The 24,306-nt window shown below is 59.4% G+C and overlaps 1 protein-coding gene across 3 annotated transcripts in view; it reads left to right on the plus strand.

Annotated features, from left to right (window-relative positions):
- The window catches only part of RASA3 (RAS p21 protein activator 3), a 139,577-nt gene that overhangs the window by 76,013 nt on the left and 39,258 nt on the right, over positions 1-24,306 (plus strand). For all 3 annotated transcript variants that reach the window (XM_062193894.1, XM_062193895.1, XM_062193896.1), the window contains 4 exons: positions 1,590-1,684; positions 8,463-8,539; positions 20,292-20,372; positions 20,574-20,646. In XM_062193894.1, the coding sequence (XP_062049878.1) occupies positions 1,590-1,684; positions 8,463-8,539; positions 20,292-20,372; positions 20,574-20,646 (326 nt within the window). The remainder of the gene's footprint in view (positions 1-1,589; positions 1,685-8,462; positions 8,540-20,291; positions 20,373-20,573; positions 20,647-24,306) is intronic.

Raw genomic sequence — 24,306 nt, forward strand, 5'->3', positions numbered from 1 at the left:
GCTGCATATGAGGAGACGGGGCGGGCTCAGGATCCTGTGACGCCTTGCTTGTCGCCATGTCTTCCCTCTGCTAACTGGCTCCCACATTCAGTGCTACCTGGCTTGCGTCCCTTTTCTGTATGACATATTTATTTATTTGAAAGTCAGAGTTACAGAGAGAGAGAGGGAGAGAGACAGAGATCTTCCATCTGCTGGTTCACTCCCCAGATGGCTGCAATGGCTGGGGCTCTGGCCAGGCCAAAGATAGGAGCTTCATTGGGTCTTCCAACTGAGTGCAGGGGCCCAGACACTCAGGCCATCCTCTACTGCTTTCCCAAGCCATTAGCAGGGAGCTGGATTGGAAGTGGAGCAGCAGGGACACCACCTGGCGACCATATGGGATACTGGTGTTGCAGGCAGTGTTTTTATTTTTATTTTTTATTTTTTGACAGGCAGAGTGGACAGTGAGAGAGAGAGAGAGAGACAGAGAGAAAGGTCTTCCTTTTTCTGTTGGTTCACCCCACAATGGCTGCTGCAGCTGGTGCGCTGTGGCCGGCACACCGTGCTGATCCGAAGGCAGGAGCCAGGTGCTTCTCCTGGTCTCCCATGCGGGTGCAGGGCCCAAGCACTTGGGCCATCCTCCGCTGTACTCCCGGGCCACAGTAGAGAGCTGGACTGGAATAGGAGCAACTGGGACAGAATCTGGCACTCTGACCAGGACTAGAACCCGGTGTGCCGGTGCCGCAGGTGGAGGATTAGCCTATTGAGCCACAGCGCCGGCTGCGGGCAGTGTTTTTACCTACTAATGCATAATACCGGCCCCTGCTTCCCTCTTCTGAGCTAGCCCCGACAGGCACCACACCCACAGGAGAAAATAACAAATGGGAAAATCCAGGCAGCACCATCACAGCCCCGATGAGAACTCGAGGCCCAGGGTGGATCAGGAAGTCTCCTGGTGTCACTGGTGTCTCTGGTGAGAATAAGGTCTGTCCTCCTCCATCCCTACCAGGTGCCTGTTCGCTCTGGACCCACATGCCAAGGAGGGAGGAGGTGGCTTGTCCCGGTGCCCACAGGAACACACGTGCACCTGCACACTGTGTAGGCTGAAGAGACATGCACTCACGTGTTCTGAGCTGAGCTTGCGTGAGCACACATCAGGGGACATGTGGCTGTGTGGATGACCTTGTGGTGCACAGCAGCTGTGACCACGCCTGCCCTCAGGGTTCACCCCCATCCCTTGTCCGCCTGGGTCTTGATCAGTGTGCTGTGTGGGCACCTGGTGGAGTCCTCATCCTTCCCCAGTGCTCTGGCCGCAGCTGCCTCAGGGGATGCCAGGGCGGGAACAGGAGAGCATCCAGCTGTGCCTCCCAGCCGGGAACTGGCAGGTTGGTGACTGCAGTTCAGGGAGGTGGTGAGCTGTGCTTTGCAAAGGCTGTGGCATCTGGGCCATCGCAGTGAAGTCTGCTTGCATCGGGTTCCCTGGGTAAACGTGGTGTGGCTGCCCTGGCCAGCCCTGCCCCTGGGCACCTACTCTGAGCATCTGGACACCACCGCAAGGGGGCAGGGGCAGGGGCCGCTCTCTGAAGGGCCCTCCACCTTGTGTGTTGCAGGGAAAGTGGCCATCCAGAAGGAGGACCTGCAGAAGTACCACAACAGGGACACGTGGTTCCAGCTGCAGCACGTGGACGCTGACTCAGAAGTGCAGGTGAGAGCCTGGCAGCGCTGTGGACCAGGTGGGCACTGCACAGATGCCACCTGTGACACAAGATGAGGTGTGGGCTCTTGCCCTCACTGGAAGAAAAACTAGTGTAGATGGGGTGTTTTGTACTCAAAAGTGTGCTGCCGTGTTGATCTGTACCTGTGCTGCTCTGTACTCAGAGGTCTTTGTGGCTGTGTTCTGTGGTCAGAGGTGTACACGGCCGTGTTGACCTGTGGTCAGAGCTGTACACGGCCGTGTTGATCTGTGGTCAGGGCTGTACACGGCCGTGTTGATGTGTGGTCAGAGCTGTGCACGGCCATGTTGACCTGTGGTCAGACCTGTACACGGCCGTGTTGATCTGTGGTCAGAGGTGTACACGGCCGTGTTGACCTGTGTGTGAGGTGTACACAGCCATGTTGATCTGTGGTCAGGGCTGTACACGGCCGTGTTGACCCGTGGTCAGAGCTGTACACGGCCGTGTTGACCTGTGGTCAGAGCTGTACATGGCCGTGTTGACCCGTGGTCAGAGCTGTACACGGCCGTGTTGACCTGTGGTCAGAGCTGTACATGGCCGTGTTGACCTGTGTGTGAGGTGTACACAGCCATGTTGATCTGTGGTCAGGGCTGTACACGGCCATGTTGACCTGTGGTCAGAGCTGTACATGGCCGTGTTGACCCGTGGTCAGAGCTGTACACGGCCGTGTTGACCTGTGGTCAGAGCTGTACATGGCTGTGTTGACCTGTGTGTGAGGTGTACACAGCCATGTTGATCTGTGGTCAGAGCTGTACATGGCCGTGTTGACCTGTGTGTGAGGTGTACACAGCCATGTTGATCTGTGGTCAGGGCTGTACACGGCCGTGTTGACCTGTGGTCAGGGCTGTACATGGCCGTGTTGACCCATGGTCAGAGCTGTACATGGCTGTGTTGACCTGTGTGTGAGGTGTACACGGCTGTTTTGACCTGTGGTCAGAGCTGTACATGGCCGTGTTGACCTGTGTGTGAGGTGTACACGGCTGTTTTGACCTGTGGTCAGAGCTGTACATGGCCGTGTTGATCTGTGGTCAGGGCTGTACACGGCCGTGTTGACCTGTGGTCAAAGGTGTACACGGCCGTGTTGACCCGTGGTCAGAGCTGTACATGGCCGTGTTGACCTGTGTGTGAGGTGTACACGGCTGTTTTGACCTGTAGTCAGAGCTGTACATGGCCGTGTTGACCTGTGTGTGAGGTGTACACGGCTGTTTTGACCTGTGGTCAGAGCTGTACATGGCCGTGTTGATCTGTGGTCAGGGCTGTACACGGCCGTGTTGACCTGTGGTCAGAGCTGTACACGGCCGTGTTGACCTGTGGTCAGAGCTGTACATGGCCGTGTTGACCTGTGGTCAAAGGTGTACACGGCCGTGTTGACCCGTGGTCAGAGCTGTACATGGCCATGTTGACCTGTGTGTGAGGTGTGCACGGCCGTGTTGACCTGTGGTCAGGGCTGTACACGGCCGTGTTGACCTGTGGTCAAAGGTGTACACGGCCGTGTTGACCCGTGGTCAGAGCTGTACATGGCCGTGTTGACCTGTGTGTGAGGTGTACACGGCTGTTTTGACCTGTGGTCAGAGCTGTACGTGGCCGTGTTGATCTGTGGTCAGAGGTGAACATTGTCATTTGTATTATGTGTCCTCCTTTGGTCTTCATCATTGTTTATCACGTGTGATTGGAACAGCCTTACAGAGAGTGTAGAGGGAAACTGAAGCTGGGAGAAGGTGAGGCCCTGGGGCCAGCACAGATCTCCAGCCTCCAGCCTCTCACTGCCTCTGGACGTCCTTGGCCGTTGAGGCAGAGCAGCATCTGCGCTGCACAGACTTGTGGGGTTCCTGGGCTCACTGCCTACACAACGTGCTCACTGGGCCTGGACCCTTGTCTGTCACCTCGGTTCCCTGGGCACGACCTGGTGCCCCAGACCTTGCAGGCCCTCTCCTCCCCATGTAGCTGCCCTCAGCCGGCACCTAGGTGGGGGCATGGTGGGCCACTTCCCAGAGCCCAGACCGCCGGTTTCTTCCGTGGGCAGCAGCATGCGGGCCTGGTTTCTTCCGTGGGCAGCAGCATGCGGGCCTGGTTTCTTCCGTGGGCAGCAGCATGCGGGGCCTGGTTTCTTCCGTGGGCAGCAGCATGCGGGCCTGGTTTCTTCCGTGGGGAGCAGCATGCGGGCCTGGTTTCTTCCGTGGGCAGCAGCATGCGGGGCCTGGTTTCTTCCGTGGGCAGCAGCATGCGGGCCTGGTTTCTTCCGTGGGGAGCAGCATGCGGGCCTGGTTTCTTCCGTGGGCAACAGCATGCGGGCCTGGTTTCTTCCATGCAGAGCAGCATGCGGGGCCTGGTTTCTTCCGTGGGCAGCAGCATGCGGGCCTGGTTTCTTCCGTGGGCAGCAGCATGCGGGCCTGGTTTCTTCCATGCAGAGCAGCATGCGGGCCTGGTTTCTTCCGTGGGCAGCAGCATGCGGGCCTGGTTTCTTCCATGCAGAGCAGCATGCGGGGCCTGGTTTCTTCCATGCAGAGCAGCATGCGGGCCTGGTTTCTTCCGTGGGGAGCAGCATACACGGGGCCTGGTGTCAGGGACAGGGCACCTTCCCCAGCAGCCTTTTGCTGCCCCCCAGAACAGACAGTCCTGAACAGACAGTGAACATCATCTAGAACCAGGGCCCAGACACGTCAATCTTGCTGAGAATTTAAAGAACCTGGGAGACAGGTGTGGGCTGGGTTCTTTCCCTCCCCCAAGCTGGTTTCCTTTCTGCTGTCATTTTGGAAGGCCTGGGTCCCAGAGCAGAGTGTGCAGCCCCCAGGCCTGCACACAACCAGCCTGGGACCCTCCTGTGTGGGCACAGATTCCTTGTGTTGCAGCAGTTTTGTGTTCGCAGGAGGAGCAGGGAGGGCGGAGCTGGGCCGCCCAGGCCTGGAGTCTCTGACCCACCCTTGCAGCAGGGAGTGGGCGGGCTGCCTGTGGTCAGTGGCCTTGGTTTCTGATGTCAGGGGCTTGTGTCTCTGTTTGTGGTCAGCATGACCTTTTCAGAGAACCTGTTCTGGGTTTGATTTTTCTCTATTAATTTCCTGTTTCCGATTTCATTGATTTCTGACCCGTTCTTATTATTCCTTGTCTTGCTTATTCTGGATATAATGTGCTCTTTTTCTGGTTTCCCAAGGTAGATGTTTAGGTTGTGGCTGTCAGTCCCAGCTGCTCTGTAAACGTCTCAATGTCATCGTCACCTTACTAAGAGCAGAAGAACCATCAAATGAGAGTTCCCATCTTAGACCAACACAGATGCAAGGACACTTGCCCGTCCTCTGTGCGTCCTGCTGGGCTGATGGCGGGCGTGGAGGGGTGGGAGGAAGCGGGTCCTGAGTTGTGTAGAGGCCACCAGCAGCTGCCTGCCTAAGCCCCTCACAGGCAGGAGAGCCCAGGGCTTGGTTTCTTCCAAGGGAACCTGGAGTTCTTGGAGCTGGGCTGACAGATGGGTCCACAACTTGGGGCAGGGGCCACGTGTGTGCTGGAGAGCAGGTGGGGCTGCTGGTCTGGGCTGTTTGTGCCAAGGCAGTGTTGCTTGCCAGTGAGAGGCACTGCCGAAACCTGGACCATGGCTGTGCGTCCATATGACTGGCGGACTGGCGTGAGCATCTGATCTGCAGGTTTATGAGAGTGCTTCCTGGGGGAGAGGGGCTGTCTGGGGATGGCACAGCTTTGTACATCCTGCACCAGTGCTGGAGACCATGCAGATCCTGGTGGCATAAGCCCTCCTGGGGAGGAGCGACTCCCCCCAGTGATAGGAGCCCCTAGCCAGGACCTAGCACAGCTGTTGGAGATGCAGGAGGCAGGCAAGAAATCCAGTCTCCCTGGCACTTCCATAGCTTCTCAGAAGCTTGTAGCTCTGGACGGCCTTGTGGGTCTTAGTGGTGACGTCAGAGAAACACACCATGCTTTTTTGGTTTTGTGTGTGTGTGTGTGTGTGTGTGTGTTTAAGTCTAATTTAAAGGCAGAATGACACAGAGAGATCTCTGTCCACTGGTTCACTCCCCAAATGGCCTAAATGGTCAGAGATGAGTGAGCCTGAAGCCAGGAGCCAGGAGCTCCATCCGGTCTCTCATGTGGTTGCAGGGCCCCAAGCACTTGGGCTGCCTCCGCTGCCTTCCCAGGCCCGTTAGCAGGAGCTGGACCAGAAGCAAGCAGCCTGGCTCAACCCAGTGCTCCGAAACAGCAGGCCAGGGGAGGCCTCAGCTTAGGGTGTGGCTGAGCCTTTGGTTTGATTGAATTTTGAGGACATAGCTGCCTCAGGATGGCGGTGCCAGCGGTGCAGAGCGTGGTGTACGGAGCATTCCTCTCTGGCCACAGACCTGCCCACGGAATCATTCCTGGCCACCACCGCCTTGGGGCTCCCTCAGTCCCTGGGCCTCGAGCACTAGTTGTGGGGCCGGTGTGCCCTAGTGTCAGGAAAGCACCCAGTGTGGACTCCTGGGGCAGGCGGGGCCGGCGCAGTGGCCATCATGTCCAAGCTTGGTGACCCCATTGCTCCTCCCCTGGTCCTGCCAGAGCAGGTTGGCCTTGCTGTGAGAGAGAAGCCGGCAGGGCAGGAGGTGCCTTGCTCTAATGAGAACAGCTCTGTGGGGCTGGGGGCTGCCGTACCCGCCCCCACTAGCCTCCGGCGACTGTAGCATCAACATCAGACCCTGTGGCCTACTCATTTTCTGAGAAGGGGCTGTTTCCTTTGCTCCGGGGCTCAGCTCTGAGCTCGGAACGTCCCCCCCAGCTGGCCTCTGTGTTCGAGGGGTACCAGTGATGCCGTCTTCCAGATCCTGTCATGACACAGACACCCAGAGCCCCTGACGTACGTGCTGTGCATGTCCATGGGGTCCAGGGCCAGAATATGGCAGATGCCTCTTGAAACTGCGTGGCTAGTGGGGTGGACGCGGGGAGCTGGCCAGTTAGAGCAGGGTTTGTGTAGGCCCTGTGGCGCTCCTGTGTGGGAAGGTGCAGCGGCTTAGAGGTGAGCCCCAGCCAAAGGCACCGAGGCCGGTGGCTGCTCTGTCCTCCCTCCCAGCTGCGTCCTGGGCTCTTCTGAGAGAGGGCAGCATGTATAGGACCCCCCACCCACCACCACACACACTGCAGATGCTGGTGATTCACATTAGAAAAGACTGCAGAGGATCAGTTCAGCCTGGCTTTCTAGTTAAAAGCCGTTTCCCATTGTACACACATAGGGCGCACCTGGTGTCATATCCACTGTGGTTATTAGTAACTGATTCCTTCATCTCCTGCCAACCTCCAGGATAGATTTGTCCAACCTCCACACTCTTGAGTTCCCCAGGCCAGTGTGGCCAGTGGCCACGCCACAAATGTGATGGACCTCCAGGCTAGTGTGACTACATGTGAACATGGCACATGCACAGTGGACATCCAGGCCAGTGTGAACACGTGACACAGCACACACAGTGAGCCTCTAGGCCAGTGTGAACATGTGTGACATGGCACACACAGTGAACTTCCAGGCCAGTGTGATCACGTGACTTGGCACACACAGTGAACCTCCAAGCCAATGTGAACACATGTGAACATGGCACACATGCAGTGGACATCCAGGCCAGCATGAACACATGTGAACATGGCACACATGCAGTGGACATCCAGGCCAGCATGAACACATGTGAACATGGCACACATGCAGTGGAATCCAGGCCAGTGTGAACACGTGTGACATGGCACACCCAGTAGACATCCAGGCCAGTGTGATCACATGTGAATATGGAACGCATACAGTGGACCTCCAAGCCAGTGTGAACACATGTGACATGGCACACACAGTGAACATCCAGGCCAGCATGAACATGTGTGACATGGCACACCCAGTAGAAATCCAGGCCAGTGTGAACATGTGTGACATGGCATACATGCAGTGAACATTCAGGCCATTGTGAACACGTGTGAACATGGAACACATGCAGTGGACATCCATGCCAGCATGAACACGTGTGACATGGCACACACAGTGGACATCCAGACCAGTGTGAACATGTGTCACATGGCACACAGTGGACATCCATGCCAGTGTGAACATGTGTGACATGGCACACATGCAGTAGACATCCAGGCCAGCATGACCATGTCTGAATACAGCACACATAGTGGACATTCAGGCCAGCCTGGCCACGTGTGACCACAGCACACACACAGGAAATCTGTGCACCAAAACGGCCCCATGAAGGCTCTCGGCCTGTGAATCTTCAGGCTGGTGTGGCCGTGTGCCAGTGCACACAGATTGGGTCACCAGGTCAGGGTTGCCGCTTCGCCCCATCCACTCCCCTTCTTCTAGAAGCATCCATGCAAGGGAGACTCTGAGACCCCCTGTCCTCACTGGAGTAGATCTGAATGTGGGAGTGCAAGGACCCTCCTAGGGAGCCCCCCCCCCCTTCACACCATGCCACCTGGAGATCCCAGGCCCCTGTTCACAGGGCCTGGGTGTGTACACTGCATGTGTGTGCTACTAGAGCATGTGGCACACCAGGGCTATCGTGTGTCTAGTGACATTTCTCATGCTCTGGGCCCCTCGCCTCTGGCACCAGACCTGCCTTCGACAGAGCTGGGACCTATGGGCCAGGGTTGATGTCTGGTGGGCTGGCCGTGTGGTCACCTGTGGGGTTGGGTGCAGCTTCTTAGTGCCTTTGCCCACTCAGCTCTCCCCCCAGGCCGTGTCCTGGTGGTGGTGGACAGCGGTCCTGCGTCCCCTTGGTGACACTCTGTCCTTGTGCCTTGCAGGGCAAGGTCCACCTGGATCTGCGGCTGAGTGAGGTTATCACAGACACAGGCGTCGTCTGCCACAAGCTTGCTGCACGGTAAGACACAGCCAGGTCCCATGCCCTCTGCCGAATGCACCTGGCTTCTGGCAGAGCGGCTGGCTACTCCCTGACAAACCTGCCGGAGCTCCAGATCCAGCAACTCCCTGGTGACCTTGTCTTTGGGTCTTCAAGCCCTCAGCAAAGAGATGCTGGTCAGAGGCAGGGTGTCTGCAGACACCAAGCACCTGGTGCTACCCTTCCCTTGTCAGAAATGAGGGGACAGCTGGGGTCAGACAGTAGGAACACAGCCCTTCCAAAGGCAGAGCTGTCCAGCCGTGGTGCCTGGTGGGTGTGTGTACCTGCCAGCAGGCTCAGCATCTCACAGTGTGGCCTTGAGACCGTCTGCACGAGGCTGTGCACCCCTGGGATGCACACGTACAATGCCATTTGCACACGAGGCTGTGTACCATATGTCCACACGCCACTTACACACATGACTGTGCACCCCAGGAGGTACACAGGCACATATCACTTACATGCAAGGCTGTGAACCACACATGAACACGGCACTTACACACAAGATGGTGCACCCCAGGAGGTACACAGGCACATACCACTTACATGCAAGGCTGTGTACCACACATGAACACACCACTTACACACAAGGCTGTGCACCCAGGGATGCACACCTGCACATACCACTTACATGCAAGGCTGTGTACCACACATGAACACGCCACTTACACACAAGACGGTGCACCCCCAGGATGCACAAGTACACATGCCACCTACGCACAAGACTCTGGACCGGGACCTCCCTGTGATTTCTCAGGCAGGCAAGCCTGCCTGCCTCTGTCGCCCCACGTCTTTCCTCCAGACCCCTTTATTTCTTCGTGGTAGGGGGTCCTGCTCTGAAGCAGGAGCACTGGCCCTGCCCCCACTTATCCTCAGCACCACTCAGCCTTGTGGTTCTGTGTGTATTTTGTGCAGATTCTGGAGGCCAAGGACCCGATCTGGTTCTCGCTGCTATGTCCACGTGCCCAGCCCACATGGTCATGGGTCAGAGTGTGAATCCAGCTTTGGGAGGGGGCTCCAGAGAAGCTGCAGCCCTCGCTGCACCCACAGTCACCCTGCCCAGGTCTTCTGCTCTGGCGGTGCACTGTTGGTTGAGGAGGGGTCCCACAAGTCCTCGTGACCTGGGTGCTGGCCTTGCGGAAGCCAGGGGTGCCCACATGCATGTCTTTGACACGGGCTATGGCCTTGGGGTTGGCTCTGCTCCTCAGTGACCCTCAAGTGCCAGCACTGGCCCAGCACGGCCGGAACCAGCACTCCGTACTCCCTCTCCTGCAGGTGAAGAGCCAGGGCCTGAGGTGCTGCCTGCTTCCCTCCTGGCTCCCTGCAGTGACCTGTGCACCATGGCAGCTGGGGTGCAGGCTGGGGGCCTCTCACTTTGGTGACCGGGAGCCCTGGCAGCCTCCCCTGAGCCCAACCCCAACGGCAACAGGGGTGCGAGGGAGAGGGAAAGAGCGGGGGACCTCCGGTCGCATAGGCGCCACACCTCCAGCTCCTGAGAGCTGAGATATTCTATCCCCGTGGCCACACGGCCATCCCCCCAGCCTCTGTGCTTCCTGTGCTGAGCAGGCGTCCCAGCTGTGGGGGCAGTCAGGAGGGCTGCCGGCTGCTGCTCCCCAGCCCTGCACCCAGCGTCTGGGCAAAGCCACCTCCCTGAGCCAGGGGCCGGGCTTTGGGCTAGGCTCTGCAGGCTGCTTTCATCCTCTTCAGCCTTGTGACCTGAGGCCCTGATGTAAGTTGGAAACAGCCACTCCTGCTCCTGCAAGACACCCTGGCTCCAGTTGGCTCTTTGGAGAGAGGGGAGGGGCCCGCCAGGTCCCCTGTGCTGTGTGGTGCAGGCGGCCCCACCCCCCAGCCGCGCTTCCTTGGGTTCCAGTGAGAGACGCTGCGTCTGCTAGCCCTGGCCAGGACATAGGAAGGAGTGCAGTGACGGTGGCCTCCCTTGTGGAAGGCAAGGAGGAACTCAGAGCTGGAGCGATCCGCTGCTGAGAGACGCCAGCAGCAATGTCGGATTCCCAGGGTGAAGCCCTCTCTCCTGTTGGCACCATTGCATACCCACTTCCTGCCCTCCCTTCAGTCCCATGTGCCATCCCTGTGAAAGGTGTGTCAGTGTCCTGGGGCTGCCTCAGCAATCCAAATGAGACACACTTACCCCATGCTTCCTTTATTATTATTTATTTATTTATTTATTTATTTTGACAGGCAGAGTGGACAGGGGGAGAGAGAGAGAGAAAGGTCTTCCTTTGCCGTTGGTTCACCCTCCATTGGCTGCCGTGGCCGGCGCACCGCGCTGATCTGAATGCAGGAGCCAGGTGCTTCTCCTGGTCTCCTATGGGGTGCAGGGCCCAAGCACTTGGGCCATCCTCCACTGCACTCCCGGGCCACAGCAGAGAGCTGGCCTGGAAGAGGGGCAACCGGGACAGAATCCGGCGCCCGACTGGGACTAGAACCCGGTGTGCTGGCGCCGCAAGGCGGAGGATTACCCTATTGAGCCACGGCGCCGGCCACCCCATGCTTCTGAGGCCACTGAGAAGCCAACTGGGCTGTGCCCTCTGGAGTCCCAGGACAGGACCCCTTCCTGGCCACTGCCATAGGCATTGGCACCCTCCCTAATGGAACAGTGAGTGTCCCTGAATTGCACATAACCTCACAAGGCATGCTGTGCTGAGACCCTACACTGACCATGATGCACAGCCCAGCCCCCTCCTAGACCCTACACTGATCATGGTGAACAGCCCAGCCCCTAGACCCTACACTGATCATGGTGCACAGCCCAGCCCCCTCCTAGACCCTACACTGATCATGGTGCACAGCCCAGCCCCTCCTAGACCCCACACTGATCATGGTGCACAGCCCAGCCCCTAGACCCCACACTGATCATGGTGCACAGCCCAGCCCCCTCCTAGACCCTACACTGATCATGGTGCACAGCCCAGCCCCTCCTAGACCCCACACTGATCATGGTGCACAGCCCAGCCCCTCCTAGACCCCACACTGATCATGGTGCACAGCCCAGCCCCCTCCTAGACCCTACACCGATCCTGTGTGCACAGCCCAGCCCCTAGACCCTACACTGATCATGGTGCACAGCCCAGCCCCCTCCTAGACCCTACACTGATCATGGTGCACAGCCCAGCCCCCTCCTAGACCCTACACTGATCCTGTGTGCACAGCCCAGCCCCCTCCTAGACCCTACACTGATCATGGTGCACAGCCCAGCCCCTAGACCCTACACCGATCCTGTGTGCACAGCCCAGCCCCTAGACCCTACACTGATCATGGTGCACAGCCCAGCCCCTAGACCCTACACTGATCATGGTGCACAGCCCAGCACCCTCCTAGACCCTACACTGATCCTGTGTGCACAGCCCAGCCCCTAGACCCTACACTGATCCTGTGTGCACAGCCCAGCCCCCTCCTAGACCCCACACTGATCATGGTGCACAGCCCAGCCCCTAGACCCTACACTGATCATGGTGCACAGCCCAGCCCCCTCCTAGACCCTACACTGATCATGGTGCACAGCCCAGCCCCCTCCTAGACCCTACACTGATCATGGTGCACAGCCCAGCCCCTAGACCCTACACTGATCCTGTGTGCACAGCCCAGCCCCCTCCTAGACCCTACACTGATCATGGTGCACAGCCCAGCCCCCTCCTAGACCCTACACTGATCATGGTGCACAGCCCAGCCCCTCCTAGACCCCACACTGATCATGGTGCACAGCCCAGCCCCCTCCTAGACCCTACACTGATCATGGTGCACAGCCCAGCCTCCTCCTAGACCCTACACTGATCATGGTGCACAGCCCAGCCCCTCCTAGACCCCACACTGATCCTGTGTGCACAGCCCAGCCCCCTCCTAGACCCCACACTAATCCTGTGTGCACAGCCCAGCCCCCTCCTAGACCCTACACTGATCATGGTGCACAGCCCAGCCCCCTCCTAGACCCTACACCGATCCTGTGTGCACAGCCCAGCCCCCTCCTAGACCCTACACCGATCCTGTGTGCACAGCCCAGCCCCTAGACCCTACACTGATCATGGTGCACAGCCCAGCCCCTAGACCCTACACTGATCCTGTGTGCACAGCCCAGCCCCCTCCTAGACCCCACACTGATCCTGTGTACACAGCCCAGCCCCCTCCTAGACCCTACACTGATCATGGTGCACAGCCCAGCCCCCTCCTAGACCCCACACTGATCCTGTGTGCACAGCCCAGCCCCCTCCTAGACCCCACACTGATCATGGTGCACAGCCCAGCCCCCTCCTAGACCCTACACTGATCATGGTGCACAGCCCAGCCCCCTCCTAGACCCTACACTGATCATGGTGCACAGCCCAGCTCCTCCAGACCCTACACTGATCATGGTGCACAGCCCAGCCCCCTCCTAGACCCTACACTGATCATGGTGCACAGCCCAGCCCCCTCCTAGACCCTACACTGATCATGGTGCACAGCCCAGCCCCCTCCTAGACCCTACACTGATCATGGTGCACAGCCCAGCTCCTCCAGACCCTACACTGATCATGGTGCACAGCCCAGCCCCCTCCTAGACCCCACACTGATCATGGTGCACAGCCCAGCCCCTCCTCCAGACCCCACACTGATCCTGTGTGCACAGCCCAGCCCCCTCCTAGACCCCACACTGATCATGGTGCACAGCCCAGCCCCTCCTAGACCCTACACCGATCCTGTGTGCACAGCCCAGCCCCTAGACCATACACTGATCCTGTGTGCACAGCCCAGCCCCTAGACCCTACACTGATCCTGTGTGCACAGCCCAGCCCTTCCTAGACCCTACACTGATCCTGTGTGCACAGCCCAGCCCCCTCCTAGACCCTACACTGATCATGGTGCACAGCCCAGCCCCCTCCTAGACCCTACACTGATCATGGTGCACAGCCCAGCTCCTCCAGACCCTACACTGATCATGGTGCACAGCCCAGCCCCCTCCTAGACCCCACACTGATCATGGTGCACAGCCCAGCCCCTCCTCCAGACCCCACACTGATCCTGTGTGCACAGCCCAGCCCCCTCCTAGACCCCACACTGATCATGGTGCACAGCCCAGCCCCTCCTAGACCCTACACCGATCCTGTGTGCACAGCCCAGCCCCTAGACCCTACACTGATCCTGTGTGCACAGCCCAGCCCCTAGACCCTACACTGATCCTGTGTGCACAGCCCAGCCCTTCCTAGACCCTACACTGATCCTGTGTGCACAGCCCAGCCCCCTCCTAGACCCTACACTGATCATGGTGCACAGCCCAGCCCCCTCCTAGACCCTACACTGATCATGGTGCACAGCCCAGCCCCTCCTAGACCCTACACTGATCATGGTGCACAGCCCAGCCCCTCGTAGACCCCACACTGATCATGGTGCACAGCCCAGCCCCCTCCTAGACCCCACACTGATCATGGTGCACAGCCCAGCCCCCTCCTAGACCCTACACCGATCCTGTGTGCACAGCCCAGCCCCTAGACCCTACACTGATCCTGTGTGCACAGCCCAGCCCCTAGACCCTACACTGATCCTGTGTGCACAGCCCAGCCCTTCCTAGACCCTACACTGATCCTGTGTGCACAGCCCAGCCCCCTCCTAGACCCTACACTGATCATGGTGCACAGCCCAGCCCCTAGACCCTACACTGATCCTGTGTGCACAGCCCAGCCCCTCCTAGACCCTACACTGATCATGGTGCACAGCCCAGCCCTTCCTAGACCCTACACTGATCCTGTGTGCACAGCCCAGCCCCTAGACCCTACACTGATCCTGTGTGCACAGCCCAGCCCCTAGACCCTACACTGATCATGGTGCACAGCCCAGCCCCCTCCTAGACCCCACACTGATCCTGTGTGCACAGCCCAGCCCCCTCCTAGACCCCACACTGATCATGGTGCACAGCCCAGCCCCCTCCTAGACCCCACACTGATCCTGTGTGCACTGCCCAGCCCCTCCTAGACCCCACACTGATCCTGTGTGCACAGCCCAGCCTTTCCTAGACCCCACACTGATCCTGTGTGCACAGCCCAGCCCCTCCTAGACCCCACACTGATCATGGTGCACAGCCCAGCCCCCTCCTAGACCCCACACTGATCATGGTGCACATCCCAGCCCTTCCTAGACCCCACACGGATCATGGTGCACATCCCAGCCCTTCCTAGACCCCACACTGATCCTGTGTGCACAGCCCAGCCCCTAGACCCTACACTGATCATGGTGCACAGCCCAGCCCCTCCTAGACCCCACACTGATCCTGTGTGCACAGCCCAGCTCCTCCAGACCCTACACTGATCCTGTGTGCACAGCCCAGCCCCTCCTAGACCCCATACTGATCATGGTGCACATCCCAGCCCCTAGACCCCATACTGATCATGATGCACAGCCCAGCCCCTCCTAGACCCTACACTGATCCTGTGTGCACAGCCCAGCCCCTCCTAGACCCCACACTGATCCTGTGTGCACAGCCCAGCTCCTCCAGACCCTACACTGATCCTGTGTGCACAGCCCAGCCCCCTCCTAGACCCCACACTGATCAGGGTGCACAGCCCAGCCCCCTCCTAGACCCCACACTGATCATGGTGCACAGCCCAGCTCCTCCAGACCCTACACTGATCCTGTGTGCACAGCCCAGCCCCTCCTAGACCCCACACTGATCATGGTGCACAGCCCAGCCCCCTCCTAGACCCCACACTGATCATGGTGCACATCCCAGCCCTTCCTAGACCCCACACTGATCAGGGTGCACAGCCCAGCCCCTCCTCCAGACCCTACACTGATCATGGTGCACAGCCCAGCCCCCTCCTAGACCCCACACTGATCCTGTGTGCACAGCCCAGCCCTTCCTAGACCCTACACTGATCATGGTGCACAGCCCAGCCCCCTCCTAGACCCCACACTGATCATGGTGCACAGCCCAGCCCCCTCCTAGACCCCACACTGATCATGGTGCATAGCCCAGCCCCCTCCTAGACCCCACACTGATCATGGTGCACAGCCCAGCCCCCTCCTAGACCCCACACTGATCATGGTGCACAGCCCAGCCCCCTCGTAGACCCCACACTGATCATGGTGCACAGCCCAGCCCCCTCGTAGACCCCACACTGATCATGGTGCACAGCCCAGCCCCCTCGTAGACCCCACACTGATCATGGTGCACAGCCCAGCCCCCTCCTAGACCCCACACTGATCATGGTGCACAGCCCAGCCCCCTCGTAGACCCCACACTGATCATGGTGCACAGCCCAGCCCCCTCCTAGACCCCACACTGATCATGGTGCACAGCCCAGCCCCCTCCTAGACCCCACACTGATCATGGTGCACAGCCCAGCACACTCCACCTCCAGACCCTCAGGGACTCTGTATGCACATAGAGCCTCACACAGATTCTGTGTGCACTGACCCTTTTCCAAATGAGGTCAGAGCCAGGGAAGGACACACCTCTTTGGGGCTGCCCTGCAGCCTGTTGCTTTGGGGTTTCCACGTCTCAGCTGGCTGCTCACCCCAGAGCCTCCCAGAGCCCTGGGAGCCGTCCAGGCTCTCCTCACTGCGGACACTCTGGGTGCCCCTGAGCATTTCCAGCTGGACGTGCTGAACTCTTTCCTGCTGTTCCTCCTGGCTGTGAATCACCGTTCCACGCTGCCTGTGGCATCAGAGCTCTCTTGTCAGGCAGTGGGCAGGAAGGGGCCAGGGCTCCCCTCGGCGCTGAGCACAGCGCAGCCACTGTGAGCCGCTCCCTGCACCCCAGCTGTTCGCCATGTGGCCTGAGCTGGTGCCTTGGCCCCGGCTCTGCTCCTGTTCCTGGTGGACAGGATTTTTGCTCAGTGGTGCATTCCTGCACAAGCGGTTAATGAGGGGAGGAAGATGCCAAAGACCGGGTGAATAATCTGGGAGAAAAGTAGAAATGTCAGAGTTAGGGGAAGAGAGGGGCCCCTGGGGCCTGCTCCGGCCTGAGCAGAGCTCTAGAGGGAAGCTGGGCAGAAACGGAAGAAGGAACCTGGGACCTCGCACCAGTGTAGAGCACGTGTAGGCAGGGGAAGGTGCAGGACCCTGCCAGAGCCCCAGATACAAAGAAATCCTACCAGGAGGGCACGCAGCTCCCAGCTGACCCCGAGAGGTGTTGTCCAGCCTCCCAGCGAGGGAGAGGATGTGCAGGTGTCTGGGGAATTGCCTCACATGAGTGGCCAGACGTCTAGGCTTCTTTTTTTTTTTTTTTTTACAGGCAGAGTGGATACTGAGAGAGAGAGACAGAGAGAAAGGTCTTCCTTTTTGCCGTTGGTTCACCCTCCAATGGCCACTGCGGCCAGCGCATCATGCTGATCCGAAGCCAGGAGCCAGGTGCTTATCCTGGTCTCCCATGCGGGTGCAGGGCCCAAGCACTTGGGCCATCCTCCACTGCCTTCCTGGGCCATAGCAGAGAGCTGGCCTGGAAGAGGGGTAACCGGGGTAGAATCTGGCGCCCCAACCGGGACTAGAACCCAGTGTGTCGGCGCCGCAAGGTGGAGGATTAGCCTGTTAAGCCACGGCGCTGGCCTCAGACATCTAGGCTTCTGAGTGTGAAGTGGCAGCATCTGGGTTGCTCCTCCCACCGTCTCCTGAAAGACTGCACAGTGTACGCGAGAAGCGTCATGCGGCAGACGAGGTGCAGCTCTGGCCTGGGGCCTGCAGGGTGAACTGAGCAGCCAGAAGAACTCAGAGCCCTGGGGAGAGGGAGCCTCACAGACCCCCTGGGGCAGCAGTTGAGTGGCAGGAGTTCAGGGGCTGGGGGTCTCGTCAGTGCTGGGCTGGCTGCAGGACGCCTTTGCACTGGGCCAGGCTGTCCCAGAGCAGAGCTGCCTGGTGGCCTCCCCCACAAAGCATCCACAAGGGAAGATCCAAATGCATGGAAAGAACCGTAAGCAGCTCTGCTCTTCACAGCACAATAGCACCTGGACGTGTCCATCACCCGGTCAGCACCAACCTGCCCCAGAGCAGGAGCGAGCCTTGCCACCTAAAGGAAGCTGGAGGCAGAATTGGGCCCGAAAGTGACTGGGTGACAGTAGCTAATGTCACTGTTCCGGAATGGAAGGGGGCAGAGAGCCCTCACTGTGGGTCCCCGACCCAGATGGGAGCCAGGGATTGAGTCAGTCCGAGAGATGGGGCTGCTTTACCCTCACAGAGGGACAGGACTTGGGGCTGTCTGCGCACTCTGACCCCAGCCTGGCAGCCTCAAGTCCCCGTCCTTGCTGGGGTCTCGGTTTCCCTGTCCGCTCCTACACTGTGGGGTTCGTGAGATTGCGGGGCTTGTGCTGGGCTGGGGCCTGGCTTATGGAGGTGAGGCCTGTTCTGTGGGTAAGGTCAGCCAGCTTAGGGGGCTGTGAGTCCAGTGGTTCTTCCTGCCTGGCCCCCTCCCTCCCCAGCCACCTTCACACTATTAGTCCACGTCCTCACAGTTTAGTGGACAGCAGCAAGGTGGAGACCCCACAGGCACCTCATCTGCCTCGCTTACACACCCCAACCCCGGGTCTCCCGACTGTGGGGATCCCACAGTGTCTGCCTCAGTGGCACCCCCAATGTCTCCCGACTGTGGGGACCCCACAGGCGCCCCCATCTCTCACCCCCACCCCCATGTCTCCCGACTGTGGGGACCCTACAGGTGCCCCCGTCTCTCACCCCTACCCCCACGTCTCCCGACTGTGGGGATCCCACAGTGTCTGCCTCAGTGGCACCCCCAATGTCTCCTGACTGTGGGGACCCCACAGGCACCCCCATCTCTCACCCCCACCCCCACGTCTCCCGACTGTGGGGACCCCACAGGAGTCTCTGTCTGCCTCAGTGGCACCCCCAATGTCTCCCGACTGTGGAGACCCCACAGGCACTCCCATGTCTCACCCCCACCCCCACGTCTCCCGACTGTGGGGACCCCACAGGTGCCCCCGTCTCTCACCCCTACCCCCACGTCTCCCGACTGTGGGGACCCCACAGGTGCCCCCGTCTCTCACCCCTACCCCCACGTCTCCCGACTGTGGGGACCCCACAGGTGCCCCCGTCTCTCACCCCTACCCCCACGTCTCCCAACTGTGGAGACCCCACAGGAGTCTCTGTCTGCCTCAGTGGCACCCCCAATGTCTCCCGACTGTGGAGACCCCATAGGCACTCCCATCTCTCACTCCCACCCCCACGTCTCCCGACTGTGGAGACCCCACAGGAGTCTCTGTCTGCCTCAGTGGCACCCCCAATGTCTCCCGACTGTGGAGACCCCATAGGCACTCCCATCTCTCACTCCCACCCCCACGTCTCCCGACTGTGGAGACCCCACAGGCACTCCCATCTCTCACTCCCACCCCCACGTCTCCCGACTGTGGGGACCCCACAGGCGCCCCCATCTCTCACCCCCACCCCCACGTCTCCCGACTGTGGAGACCCCACAGGAGTCTCTGTCTGCCTCAGTGGCCCCCCCAATGTCTCCCGACTGTGGAGACCCCACAGGCACTCCCATCTCTCACTCCCACCCCCACGTCTCCGACTGTGGAGACCCCACAGGTGCCCCTGTCTCTCACTCCCACCCCCCCCCCACGTCTCCTGTGGAGACCCCACAGGAGTCTGTCTGCCTCAGTGGCACCCCCAATGTCTCCCGACTGTGGGGACCCCACAGGCACTCCCATCTCTCACTCCCACCCCCACGTCTCCGACTGTGGAGACCCCACAGGTGCCCCTGTCTCTCACTCCCACCCCCCCACGTCCCCTGTGGAGACCCCACAGGAGTCTGTCTGCCTCAGTGGCACCCCCAATGTCTCCCGACTGTGGGGACCCCGCAGGCACTCCCATCTCTCACTCCCACCCCCACGTCTCCTGACTGTGGGGACCCCGCAGGCACTCCCATCTCTCACTCCCACCCCCACGTCTCCTGACTGTGGGGACCCCACAGGCGCCCCCATCTCTCACCCCCACCCCCACGTCTCCCGACTGTGGAGACCCCACAGGAGTCTCTGTCTGCCTCAGTGGCACCCCCAATGTCTCCCGACTGTGGGGACCCCACAGGCACTCCCATCTCTCACTCCCACCCCCACGTCTCCGACTGTGGAGACCCCACAGGTGCCCCTGTCTCTCACTCCCACCCCCCCACGTCCCCTGTGGAGACCCCACAGGAGTCTGTCTGCCTCAGTGGCACCCCCAATGTCTCCCGACTGTGGGGACCCCGCAGGCACTCCCATCTCTCACTCCCACCCCCACGTCTCCCGACTGTGTGGACCCCGCAGGCACTCCCATCTCTCACTCCCACCCCCACGTCTCCTGACTGTGGAGACCCCACAGGCACTCCCATCTCTCACTCCCACCCCCACGTCTCCCGACTGTGGGGACCCCGCAGGCACTCCCATCTCTCACTCCCACCCCCACATCTCCCGACTGTGGAGACCCCACAGGCACTCCCATCTCTCACTCCCACCCCCACGTCTCCGACTGTGGAGACCCCACAGGTGCCCCTGTCTCTCACTCCCACCCCCCCACGTCTCCTGTGGAGACCCCACAGGAGTCTGTCTGCCTCAGTGGCACCCCCAATGTCTCCCGACTGTGGGGACCCCGCAGGCGCCCCCGTCTCTCCCCCCCCACCCCCACGTCTCCCGACTGTGGGGACCCCGCAGGCGCTCCCATCTCTCACTCCCACCCCCACGTCTCCTGACTGTGGAGACCCCACAGGCGCCCCCGTCTCAGCCCACCCCCACGTCTCCTGACTGCCCTTTGTTTCTCTCCTCAGCATCGTCGAGTGCCAAGGCCTGCCCATAGTGAATGGCCAGTGCGACCCTTATGCCACCGTGACGCTGGCAGGACCACTCAGGCAAGTGCCCTGTGCCCTCACCGCGCCGCTCCGGGTTGAAACTGCCCCGCAGTTGCCGTGTGGAAAAGGAAGCCTCCGTTTGTGTCCTCCCCGGGGGTTCTGGCACGGTGCTCCTGCCTCGTTCCCTGGCAGCCAGGGAGCTGCTGGTGTGTGCGATGCCCACAGCGTCCTCGCCGGCCCTCACCTCCCCCGTCATTGCAGATCAGAGGCCAAGAAGACGAAGGTGAAGAGGAAGACCACCAACCCCCAGTTTGATGAGGTGTTCTACTTCGAGGTTGGTGTCTTCAGGGAGCAGAACCCTTTCCCGAGACCCCGTAAAGTCCACTCTTCACTCCCTTCTGCGGGCGTTTAACCCTCTCTGCACTTCCGGAACTGGCCCAGATCGGGGTGCAAAGCCGACTCGTTGGTGCTCTCCTAATCGAGACTCGGGTTTTTTGTTTCTTCTCTGGGCAGTGTGGAAGGTTCTTGTTTTTGCCAGAAGCAAGGTTTGAAACAAGAGGGGAGGTGATTCGGACCCAGCATCGCCCGGGCTGCCTCTGAAAACCTGCTCTCCAGGAGTGGCAGGACGAGGCCAGGTGCAGCTTGGGCTGAGAGCAGGCTCCGGGCTGACGGTGTTGGCGAGGCTTCTGGTGAGCAGGGCCTCGGTGAGCCCTAAGGACAGCCAGGGGCTGGGGAACCTGGGGGTCTAGAGAGCAGAACAAGGGGCTCTGAAGAGAGCCAGGCCCCGCACACCCACAGCGGTGGGGCAGCTGTGAGGGGGTCTAGTGCACAGGGCGCCAGCTGCTGCAGTTCCTGGTGGAAGTGCCTGTGCCGTCATGGGGAGCTCAGTCCGTGTTAGGAGCACACAGCAAGGCAGTGACTCACTGCAGCACAGCTCTCCAGAGGCAAGACACGAAATGTAGAGACATTTTGTTTTTAATTAGTTTGTTTTTATTTGAGAGGCGGGGGGGGGGGGGGGGAGATTCCCCTATCTGCTTGTTCATTCTCCGGGTGCCTGTGACAGTAGGGCCTAGGCCAGGCTGGAGCGAGGCGCTCAGCTCACCCATGTGGGTGGCAGGAACCTAAGCTGCTCGCATTAGCAGGAAGCTAGATCAGCAGCCAGTGGCAGGCACTGCACGCAGGTGCTGTGATGTAGGACACTGTGCTTAGCAGTTGTAACTGCCAGGCCAGACGTGCCCTGGAAAGTGTGGACAGGAATTGTGAGGTGGAGGTGCGAGCAGCACCGTCAAGGCCGCTGCAGTGGCTCGGACAGCACTTGTCTCCCCTGGCAGCTCTCGGCTCATCTGCCGGCCTCCACTTCAGTGCTGCCCTGAGCATAGCTAGTGCTGCTGCTTCACGTCCCTGTGGACAGATGTTACTGGGCACAGGTGTCACTGACACAGGTGTTACTATTTATCAGTGTCATAGTACATAGGCATCAGTACAGGTGTCACTGGGCACAGGTCACTGGGCACAGGCGTTAGTGTAGGTGTCACTGTGTACAGGTGTCACTGGGCACAGGTGTCAGTACAGGTGTCACTGTTTATCAGTGTCACAGTACACAGGCAACACTATAGGTGTCACTGGGCACAGGCATCTGTACAGATGTCACTGAGTACGGGTATCACTGGGCACAGGTGTCACTGAGCATAGGTATCACTGTGTGCAGGTGTCACTGAGCACAGTTGTCACTGGGCACAGGCATTAGTGTAGGTGTCACTGGGCACAGGTGTCACTGAGCATAGGTATCACTGTGTGCAGGTGTCACTGAGCACAGGTGTCACTGGGCACAGGCGTTAGTGTAGGTGTCACTGGGCACAGGTATCACTGAGCATAGGTATCACTGTGTGCAGGTGTCACTGAGCACAGGTGTCACTGGGCACAGGCGTTAGTGTAGGTGTCACTGGGCACAGGTGTCACTGAGCATAGGTATCACTGTGTGCAGGTGTCACTGAGCACAGGTGTCACCATGTACAGGAGTCACTGGGAACAGGCATTATTTAGTGTACAGGCATTAATGTAGGTGTCACAGGCATTAATGTAGGTGTCACTGTGTACAGGTGTCACTGGGCACAGGTGTCAGTACAGGTGTCACTGTTTATCAGTGTCACAGTACACAGGCATCACTATAGGTGTCACTGGGCACAGGCATCTGTACAGATGTCACTGAGTATGGGTATCACTGGGCACAGGTGTCACTGAGCATAGGTATCACTGTGTACAGGTGTCACTGAGCACAGGTGTCACTGGGCACAGGTGTCACCATGTACAGGAGTCACTGGGAACAGGTGTTATTTAGTGTACAGGTGTCACTGAGTACAGGTATCACTGGGCACAGGCGTTAATGTAGGTGTCACTGGGCACAGGTGTCACTGGGCACAGGTGTCACTGGGCACAGGTGTCACCGTGTACAGGAGTCACTGGGAACAGGTGTTATTTAGTGTACAGGTGTCACTGAGTACAGGTATCACTGGGCACAGGCATTAATGTAGGTGTCACTATGTACAGGTGTCACTGGGCACAGGTGTCACTGGGCACAGGTGTCACCATGTACAGGAGTCACTGGGAACAGGTGTTATTTAGTGTACAGGTGTCACTGAGTACAGGTATCACTGGGCACAGGCATTAATGTAGGTATCACTGTGTGCAGGTGTCACTGGGCACAGGTGTCACCATGTACAGGAGTCACTGGGAACAGGCATTATTTAGTGTACAGGCATTAATGTAGGTGTCACAGGCATTAATGTAGGTGTCACTGTGTACAGGTGTCACTGGGCACAGGTGTCACCGTGTACAGGAGTCACTGGGAACAGGTGTTATTTAGTGTACAGGTGTCACTGAGTACAGGTATCACTGGGCACAGGCATTAATGTAGGTGTCACTGGGCACAGGTGTCACTGGGCACAGGTGTCACCGTGTACAGGAGTCACTGGGAACAGGTGTTATTTGGTGTACAGGTGTCACTGAGTACAGGTATCACCATGTACGGGTGTCACTGGGCACAGGTGTCAGTTGCACAGGTGTCACCATGTACAGGTGTCACTGAGTACAGGTATCACCATGTACGGGTGTCACTGGGCACAGGTGTCACTGGGCACAGGTGTCACCGTGTACAGGAGTCACTGGGAACAGGTGTTATTTGGTGTACAGGTGTCACTGAGTACAGGTATCACCAGGTACGGGTGTCACTGGGCACAGGTGTCAGTTGCACAGGTGTGTGTCCCAGTCCACTCGGGGAACTTAATAACCCAGATACATTTGAACGCTGTGGTGTGGATTGCAGCAGCCTGGGCCCCATGAAGGCTGGCTGGGCCCAGACTCAGTGTGGGGCCTGTGGAGCTTTGTCCTGTGACTCAGCGGCTCCACCCAGGCCACAGCAGCAGACGGCCTGACCAGCCCCTGTCTCCTGGCAGATGCTCTGGAAACACAGGCTGAGCCCCAGGAGGACAGCAGCCTCCGACAGGGGACACGGGAGGTGGCTTCCGGCTCACATTTGCCAGGATCATAACAATCAGACTTATCTAAAATACCTTAAGTATCTAAATGAGGTTATGTTAAATTCTGGAAGAATCACCGTCGCCACTCACCAGACGTGGGGGCTCCCGAGGTTGGCTGGGAATAGCTGAGGCAGGAGACGGACGGCCCCGTCGTGCTCCTGTGCTGGGGGTGTTCAGCCGTGCCACTGTCCTGCTGCAAGGAGCTGCCTGATGAGGAGGAGCCAGGGGCTTCTCAGGAGACCCTGCAGCCTGAGGAGGAGCGAGACTGTGCCGTGGGGGCGCAGGGGGCCACTCGGTCTTCAGCTGAGGACAGTGCAACTGGTGATGGTGCCCAGGAGGGAGGCGATGCCATGGGGACCAGAACGGACCAGGAAGCTGTTGTGGGGAGGATGTCAGGTGGCCCCCGACCAGCAGCTTACAGGATAGGGGAGCAGCAGTCGGGGACAAGGTGTGCAGGT

This window comes from Lepus europaeus, chromosome 6, assembly GCF_033115175.1.
Source record: "Lepus europaeus isolate LE1 chromosome 6, mLepTim1.pri, whole genome shotgun sequence".
NCBI lineage: Eukaryota > Metazoa > Chordata > Mammalia > Lagomorpha > Leporidae > Lepus > Lepus europaeus.